General features: G+C 31.7%; 1 protein-coding gene across 1 annotated transcript; it reads right to left on the reverse strand.

The window, feature by feature from the left end:
* Positions 1–1,634: 1,634 nt before the first annotated feature.
* Positions 1,635–2,795, reverse strand: LOTGIDRAFT_171752 (hypothetical protein; the record flags this gene model as incomplete). The annotated part of the gene is made up of 1 exon (XM_009047947.1): positions 1,635–2,795. The coding sequence occupies one exon, from the start codon at positions 2,793–2,795 to the stop codon at positions 1,635–1,637; it is 1,161 nt and encodes a 386-aa protein (XP_009046195.1).
* Between the last annotated feature and the right edge of the window lie 7,628 nt (positions 2,796–10,423).

Genomic DNA, 10,423 nt, shown 5'->3' on the forward strand with positions numbered 1-10,423 from the left:
AGAATTCCAAAACTCCTTCGAACCAAAAAGTTTCCTAATTTGAGAACAAACATAGCTCTTGTGAGACAATAAAAGTTTTATTCAATATCATTGCAATAGATTTACAACAACAAATACCACATACAATATTTTATGCTTAAAATGGGCATCTGCTTAGTTATTACTTTACAAAAGCACTATACATTATATCAAACTATAAAAAATAATCTAATCTGTTATCTTTGCAATGTCAAGCTATTACAATCTTTGGCTTATACATTTACTCCAATAACCACCTTTCTTGTATCACAGAAGTTGGTAAATGCAGTGATTTGATTGGATTGTATGCAAGCAACTACAGCCAATAAAAGGCTTGACAAAAACAATAAGCTATATTCTGTTAATAGTCTTTCTGTTCAGGGCTCTGATAGCCCTTATTCCTTTGCATACAATTGAATCTAAGTGCTGCATTCTGTGATACAATTAAGGTGGCTATTGGTGTCAAGGTATAAGCATAGGTTGTAATAGCTTGACATTGTGAAGATGATAATCTATGGGATAAAAGTGATAAAACAGTATTATCACAAAACATTTTCTATATAGTGGAGCCTTAAAATGATCATAAGCCTGAATAAAACTAGAAAATAAACGAATCATTTTCAGTCCTCAAAAAGGTGCAAGTAGCTTTTGACATCTTGAGACAAATATTGACTATATTCAGCGGTAGGCTTAGGTGATTTTGATATCAAAATTCATATTGTTTCATGTGACTAATTTGGCAGTTAGTTAGCTTTTCACTTTTTGAATTCAAGATGGCTTTATGCTAGTTTCAAATGAAACATGCATGGTTTGATATTTTAAGGAGATTTAATGAGTAGTTTTGGATTCCTGAAGAAACCACTGAAGAGATAAATGCAGGGAGTTTACTGGTCACAGGGTGGAAACATTAAACCATTTTTCAACAACAACCAAGAATCAGGTAGGCTGGTGACAGATATCAACACATCACATCACACAGTCACGCTTTCAAGTTAATGACTATCTATTTTTTTCACTTAAAGGTAATTTCATTGTTATAATTGTCTTGTCACTATAGTAATATTTTTCCCACCTCTCCTTTTTTCACAATTATTGCAAATGATATTGAAATATTGACATTTAACTTGTGAGCTTTAACAGTAGACAGTGATTACTAATTAATATCAGTTTTCATGCCTGCGGACATACAGGAGTTACGTGATGTCTTTGTTTAATTACAATTTATTAATATCAAAATTTCATAACATCAATAACAAGTCGAAGGTGATGACAGCTTAGAATATGCTTTCCCAGCTGATGAATCTCATTTTCAGAAATCTTGATCACTTTTCAAAATGAAAATCTACTGTTCAGTTTGTCTCCGATTAAAAAAAAACACCACACATAATAAGTGATAGACCTAAAAATTTTTTTTTTTTTCAGAATTCTTTCATGCAAATAAAATTGATGGTGTCATTTCTGCAAGAGAGAAATTAATAACAATCTTTTTGATTTCCATTCTGAAAAGTGACACAGATAGATGAAATGGAGTTCTATCAGCTGATAAAACTAATATTTTGATATCTATAAACAATTTAAGTGACAGTTCTAATGCTTTCCTTATTTAGAAAAGGTATTTATTGAAATATACGTTGTATTCTACGTTTCAAAACTTTCAGATCATCACAAAATTTTTTATTCATACCAGTATATATAATAGGGTTGACTGCATTATTTAAAAAGAACAGATGAGTCAGAAATTTCTGTACTACAGCCAGTGGTCCTAATTTTTTATCTGAAAATGCACCAGTAATAGCAGAAAACTTCACAATCCAAAATGGCAACCATGACAGCAAAAAGACCAAGGTCACCAAAAACAGCATCTTGGCGGTTTTTGTTGGAGAAAGTCCATTTGGTAGTGTAGCAGTCTGTATAGGATTCAAAACTGGAACTGGCTGCTTTACCTCTCTTTTGGGATTTTTAACATCACCATTATTTTTGAATCCTAGCATGTTTTCTGTACTGGTGCTATCTTTAGATTGTAAGGTTGTTGAAATCTGTGACAGGATCTGAAAATTATCAGCTTGTGATGATGACTGACGTGTCACTGAAGAAGAAACTGTGAGGATTGGATGAATTCTCTTCGATTTTCTGACAACTGCTGCTAATCTCCAATACATAATAGTGATAAAGAGAAAGGAGATAAAGAAAGCAAGAAATGCTGCAACACCATATATGACTGTTGACAGTGACGTCTGATACTCATCACTGTAGTCACATTTCTGAGTTAAAATCTGTCCATTTTCTAACGTTACCAAATCTGATCTTAAACCATAGAACTTCAAAACTGGCACACTACCCAAAAATCCCACTACCACACAACCAACAACAGAGCGAGTAAATTTTGGAAATCCACTGTAAAATTCCAAAGGAGAACATATTGACCTATAGCGGTCATAAGCAATACATACCAACAAGGTACAAGAAACACTTTGACTAGCGTGAATAAAAAATTCAAAAACTTTGCAGACGACAAACCAATCTTGATTAAATTCATGAAAGAGTTTATAGATGACATAAGGATGGATGACCAGACATGAAAAAAAGTCTACAAATGCCAATCCCAACATGCTGATGTTGGCACGGCTCATTCTACTTTTGGTACAATACACTATTATCACCAGAGCATTGCCGCAGATTCCAATTATAAACAACAGGATCATAAACAAAATAACTGGCACCATTATAGAAACACTCTCTTCATTTAAGTCTTGGAGATAATCTTCATAAGCTGACATGTTTCCACAGTTCAAACAATTTACAGAATCCATTTTGAAATGTGTTGCCATATCTAGCCAAAATTCAGAAATTTCAGTCAGCTTTCAGGGAACAAAATGGCTGTTTCTACTTGAATAGATTGTTACCTACCACAATTTCATTTAGAAAATTTTGTTTATTAATTGAAAAAACCATGAAAATCAATACACAATTTTAAATCCTTTGGCCATTAAGATTCATTCTCCTTCTCCATTGTATAAATTTCACATTTATGGTGGTTGGTTTCATCAATATATTCTTTAACTCTATTAACCCTGTGTATCTCCTCACAAGACTACTTCAGAGTCATCATCATTCAAACAACATCCCATCATCAATAGATCAATAGATAGATGGGACCATGGTTCATTTTATCCAAATAACTTCATATGAGACAGAGAATTGTAACCCATCAAAACAAACTTTACCTATGATAGGGGTTGCATCTTCTCATGTGTTTTTCACATAAGATTTATTAATCCAGTCTGTAATATGAGGTTTACCGCTTAAAGTAAAACACAATAAAAATATGTGACAATTTTGGACATGTTGAATAGACAATACTGATATAAGTAACTTTCAAAGGGTTAACTTTTACATATTTTTCTACCATCACAATTAAGCACTGTCAATGACAAGTTGGCAAGCAGAATCTAAGAAAGCTAAGTAAATTTTTCAGCAGTTCTGTTTTGATTAAATGTGTATAGTTCTTTGACACAGTTCTGCAGATGCTCACTGACACACCTCTGTAAATCTGTAACATCTTGTCATTGGACATTAATAGGTTCTATTGATTACACTCATACTGTTCATCAAATCCTAGTCATATCAATTATTTACCAGGTGTGCTTCAATAAGGTATGAAATCTTAATCCAATCATACTAATAGACAACTAAAATGATATTTATCTTATTTGGTTTGTTTAACAGTCTATAAAAGTTTTTTCAATCTAGGCTTGTTTGACCTAAAAGGTGTTCATGGCTGTTGATTTGGCTCTATAATCCGGAAATGACCGATGGAGCTGCTCAAATGACCGTCGGTCAATATCTTCTATTGGGCCTTCATTCTAATGCCTTTATTTCCAAAAGTCTATACGCTCTACATCATATTACATTTGAAAAATTTATCACTTATGTAAGAAATGATGACCCATCAGTTGTTTGACCCTGTGTAGATGGGATCGTCAATCTCTGTCTTTTAAACTGTGTCTTAACAGATTGAATAGTTTGTATGGCTGTCTTGTTCATAATCTGTAATGAAAAATTTATTATTGAATAACACTGAATCTAATAATGGTTTCTCGAAACAAACACATACAATACATTTGGTGATTTGTGACTATTTAAAATGATACTACGTCTTAAAATGAACATAACATATAAGTTCTCGAAATGGTCAATATGAGTATATATTCATCAGTGAACTTACCTGGTGTCATAAAGTTACAACAGAATCCCTCTAAAATCTAGAAAATTGGAAAATTCATAAAACTAAGTAATTATTGAAAAGTTTATTCTAAGACGTAGTATCCCTTTAAGTGGCAGAGCCAGCCTCACGAGACTAGGGGTACAATTAGGAGGCAGACTGTGACGTAATGAGGGGGGGGATATTTTGGGAGTGGACCATTAGCAAAGGTTTTTCAACTTTTTTTTCTAAATAAGCCTTATTATTATTAACAGGCAACAGACTCAATCATATTTTACACATGTAAGCTTTTTAAACACAATGTCTATTTCTGAAATGACTTGTCTTATCTGAATTCTTTATATGAAATAAAAAGCTGTAAAAGTTTGACGAATGGTGTGTCTCTCATCTTCAGAAATAATAAAGGGTTATGTTGTAGAGAATGATTTAGTCTACTTCAAATCAATTATAATAGCCTGTGGAACGAAGAATTCAATTTATTTATTGTCCAAAATAATGTCATTAAAATAGCGCTGCTGTCATGTATATCTATGTCATCAAAATAGCGCTGCTGTCATGTATATCTATGTCATTAAAATAGCGCTGCTGTCATGTATATCTATGTCATCAAAATAGCGCTGCTGTCATATATATCTATGTCATTAAAATAGTGCCGCTGTCATGTATATCTATGTCATTAAAATAGTGCTGCTGTCATCTATATCTATGTCATCAAAATAGCGCTGCTGTCATGTATATCTATGTCATTAAAATAGTGCTGCTGTCATGTATATCTATGTCATTAAAATAGTGCTGCTGTCATGTATATCTATGTCATTAAAATAGCACTGCTGTCATGTATATCTATGTCATTAAAATAGCGCTGCTGTCATGTATATCGATGCCATTAAAATAGCGCTGCTGTCATGTATATCTATGTCATTAAAATAGCGCTGCTGTCATGTATATCTATGTCATTAAAATAGTGCTGCTGTCATGTATATCTATTCCATTAAAATAGCGCTTCTGTCATGTATATCTATGCCATTAAAATAGTGCTGCTGTCATGTATATCTATGTCATTAAAATAGCACTGCTGTCATGTATATCTATGCCATTAAAATAGCGCTGCTGTCATGTATATCTATGTCATTAAAATAGCGCTGCTGTCATGTATATCTATGTCATTAAAATAGTACTGCTGTCATGTATATCTATTCCATTAAAATAGCGCTGCTGTCATGTATATCTATGTCATTAAAAGGCCATGGCGCAGTTGATTTGAGTCTTGATTTTTTAAAATAGTTTTCAGAAGTACCAGAACAGCATGAAAATCGCATCATTCCTTCAAAAATACCTCAAACTAGAAATTTCACTTTCTATTTCTATATTGTCCTTTTTTATATATGGCAGATTTGAAGGCTCAAATTTGGAACATTAGCTTAGCTAAACAATTCCTGTTTCTAAGACTAAGGTATGATTGGTCAAACAGATGGTGAATCTGTCCCTTTAATAAGTCTATAAGTCTGTCAAATCTCAGACACTTTAAAAAACCACTCTCAAATTTTTAACAGATTTCATTTTCACATCACAAGAGCATTTCATATACATCACATTGTCTTGGTGATAAATCAGATTCAAATTTCTAATAAAAAAAATGTAATGATGGTAACACTTACCTGAATGAATGCTTTCAATATCTCTGAATAAAATGACTATTATGGCTCTTATACAGAGAGTAATCAGTGGAAAAACTCTAACGCACGAGACATAATATATTACCTTTCTATTGTTAACACATTCCAATCACTTGATTAGCGCTTTTAAAAGGCACCTTATTAACTTTGTCATGATCTGAACACAGACTCAAGGAATGGACAGAAGCCTCCTGTTCAATGAGTTCATCCATTTATCCACATAAGATAAATAAGTCTCCATTCCAATTTGTTAATTGAGCATCCATGTATTACAACTCTAATCATTATGTTGAAAAGCCTGATAAATTATGTGGTAGGTGTAATAAACTGGTTAACAATACCTACTATGGTAACATCCTGGGCTGTTGATTTTAGCTCTATATGCCCGACCTGACCAACAGGACTGCTCAAAAGACCAATGGTCATTATCCTCTGTCGGATATGAAGCATAGGTCGGTGACGTTCCCCAAAAAAAATGAATTTACCAAACTTCATAAGTTAATAACCGGTCATGTCAATAATCCACAAAACACTGTCAGACAATTAAATTAGTTTATTTAAGGGATTACCATTCAGATGTTTATCAATGAACAGTTATAATCAAACAGCTTACGGGAACGCTTCAGTTCAAAGAGATCGAAGCTGTCTCAAACTATCTACTTTATTGACAAACAATAGCGAGCAATGGTTCCCACTGTTTTCCCATATATAATGGTGTTAAAGTTTAATCGGTCATCAGTCATTGATATTATCCTACAACATGTCTGTCCATGTTCTGATATTTCTCTTCCAACTCCACCAGTACCAAACTTTAGCATGACAAAGAAAATGTTGGCTGACAAGTTGCTGTAATTAACAACCTATATTGTGGTCAATATACTCACAATAAACTCAGTTCAAAGATTATTGTGTGGTTATTGTAATCAAATTGTGGTAAGTGTAATAAACTTGCTTACAATTACTACAAAGGAACAATCTTCATTTTGATAAAATTTCTCCCACACCCAATTGGTAAATGTAATAAAATTGTGGTAAAAGTAAACTTGCTTACTATAACTACAAAGGAACATTTTTATTTGAACAAGCAATTATGATTATGCAACCATACATGTCTACAGGTAGTGCGGTTAACAACATGCAAAAGCGGTAGAAACCCGACAACATCAGTAGATTACACATATATGTATGCAACTATGGAGTAAAGATACATAAAACTAATTCAATCACACAATTCCTCAAAATCATAGGATTAATGTCAAAAAGGCAATGAAGATATATCATACTTCATGTGGTCCACTACTTCCTTATCTAAAGTAAATGTTGCTAATTTCTTAAAAAAAAATAAACAACACATGTGGTCCTTTTACTTCATAGGTTTTATTGTATGACAAAAAAAATTTGCTGAATTGTTTACTCATTTATTCTGCAATAGGAGAGGGATTATATTGATGAAAGCATTTCTATTCATATGTATGTGTGCAAAAAATACTTTTCAAAAATGAACTTACTGAAGTTCCTTCACACTGTTTAATGGTGCCTTGATCTCTACATTGTTGATGATTGACAACATCTTGACAAGTAAAACAGGAGGCATTTCTAGCTATGACTTCAGCTACTGAAATTTTTAATGAAAAATTTTAATTTGTTTGAAATTAATAAAGTTTGTGAATGGAACAGGATAGCATAAAAAGAAAGTCAAAATACATAGAAATATGAATTGATTGATGGTGCGGGCACACGAGTGGTCTTGCGTGTGCCCGAGTCTCCGACAAGATTATCGTGTTGCCGGCAGGAATTATAATATTAAACTTGAACAGTGAGCTATAAACACTGATTGGCTTAGCTAAATATTCTCATTTCTGAGACTAAGATACGAATGGTCAAAACAAATGGTGCACCTGTACCTTTAAGGTCTGATAGTTAAGGTTTAAGAATAAAGGTTTGAGTCGTAAACTTCACTGAGCTTCCTTTTATGTTCACCATTCGTTTGACCAATTGTACCATACTCTCAGAAATGGGAATTCGTAATAGTATAGAGTTCACAAATCACTGTTGAAATTTGAGCCTTCAAATCCAGAATTATATGTGTTTGAAAATTAAAATGACTCATCTTTTCTTGAGACTCTATCAACTAGATTTAGAAGTAAAATTTCTATTTTGAGATATTTTTGAAGGGATTTTCCAATTTTCATGAAATTCTAGTACTTCTGAAGACTATGATATATTCAAGACCCAAATCAACCCCCCAAAAAGGCAAACCACGGTCAATGTTAAGTTAATAATGTGGCTGATATGAGCTCCCTCTACAAATAAAACTAAGTAAAAAAAGAGAAAAAACTTACAATTCGGACAGGAAGGAAATTCGCTATCTGGTGTATCTTTAATCTCTAGTTTACTACGTGTATTACTACATTTGGCACTATTTAATTGAATTCTGCCAGGATTATCTGTCATCCATTGTTTTAATGCCTTTATTTTACAATCACATTGTATTGGATTATTATTCAAATCTCTGAAAAAGTCAATAGCAGTTGTATATGTATTATTAAGTATAAATAACGAAACACAATTTTATGGTATATTTATAGTTTTATTGCACACAACGTTTCAACAATCTACATTGTGTAGTATAGCATAAAATTGTGTTCTTTTATTTAATGTGATCTCTACCCCTAAATGTTGCTTAAGGATTATTATTTTAAGAGGCCGAGAGGCTATGAATATACAAGAGCTCTTAATTAATCCTTATCTCCCATTGCATTAGCACTCACATAACTTATTTGGCAAAGTAAATTAATAATTCATTGGATAAACAGAAATTATTTGGCAAAGTAAATTAATCATTCATTGGATAAACAGAAATTATTTGGCAAAGTAAGTTAATCATTCATTGGATAAACAGAAGTTATTTGGCAAAGTAAGTTAATCATTCATTGGATAAACATAAATCATTTGGCAAAGTAAGTTAATCATTCATTGGATAAACAGAAATTATTTGGCAAAGTAAGTTAATCATTCATTGGATAAACATAAATCATTTGGCAAAGTAAGTTAATCATTCAATGGATAAACAGAAGTTATTTGGCAAAGTAAATTAATCATTCATTGGATAAACAGAAATCATTTGGCAAAATAAGTTAATCATTCATTGGATAAACAGAAATTATTTGGCAAAGTAAGTTAATAATTCATTGGATAAACAGAAATCATTTGGCAAAGTAAGTTAATAATTCATAGGATAAACAGAAATTATTTGGCAAAGTAAGTTAATAATTCATTGGATAAACAGAAATCATTTGGCAAAGTAAGTTAATAATTCATAGGATAAACAGAAATTATTTGGCAAAGTTATTTGGCATCAACATGTTAAGAAACTCCAACCAATTAACCTTTAAGTGTTAAGAAAGTAGTTGGTATATTCTTTTTTTAATATAGACCATACTCAATAAATATCTGTATATCAAGATCAATATATAACAAATTGGCAGGCATTCAGGCAATATAAGATCATAATAGATAACCACTAAATATTTTATGTCATTTTCTAAATATCATTTTCTAATGAGATATTTCTTCCAATATAAAAAATTAGTTTGGCTAAAATTTCAGAGATGAAAAATTTTCCAATTGATAAATGAAATTGATTGATTTTCTATTTAAATGATGTGACTTTAATAAGTCTTGTCTGGGTCATATCTGAAGAGTAGTTCAAGTCTTTGATCAGTAAACTTTGATCCAACCAGCTATCAAGCTAATAGACACTAGATTTGTTTTCAAATTTGCTTTTGAAGCAAATTTAAAGGAAATGTACAGAGGTTTTCTAATCTTTATTTTTGCACCATTCCAGTGTCCCTGATACACACGAAAATTTAGAAACCTCTTTATAATCCCTTTAACTAATCCATGATTATATTGTCAATATAGAGTCAATTTTTTTTTAATATTTGATTCAAGACATCTAAATTCCTAATTTCAAAAATTTAATTCAATTACATGAACATTAGCTTGCACGATTGTGATTTTGAGTCTTAAGCAATATGAAACCTGTTTATCTTATAGAACCAATTTTAATCTTTGTGTACCAACAACAAAATAGGGCCTATTACACCTTGCAGATGAATCAAGTTACCTGAACTGTTAAAGTTATATTTTGGCCTCAAATTAAGCAAATATTTGATTATTGTGTATTCTTAATCATGTCATTATGTTCTTATTACATATAATATTAAGAGTTTTAACCAATCATAAATGTTCATGTAAGTACAGTCTGGATAAACAAAAAAAGACTTTTTGACCTTTCTTAATTGGTTAATCATTGGAATTTTGCTGGTAATTCTCTTCTAATTTAGCTAATTATGAATTAATTATGGACATAATGCAGCAGCTCTGTGGACGCTTCAGTAGCAAGCCTCTCATGGAGTGTCTAACTGGGTTCTTTGGAAAATTTTTTGACAAATTGAACTGATTTTGTGCATTCTGACACATAATTTGGTTCAAAAAAACATAT

This window comes from Lottia gigantea, assembly GCF_000327385.1.
Source record: "Lottia gigantea unplaced genomic scaffold LOTGIsca_119, whole genome shotgun sequence".
Taxonomy (NCBI): Eukaryota; Metazoa; Mollusca; class Gastropoda; family Lottiidae; genus Lottia; species Lottia gigantea.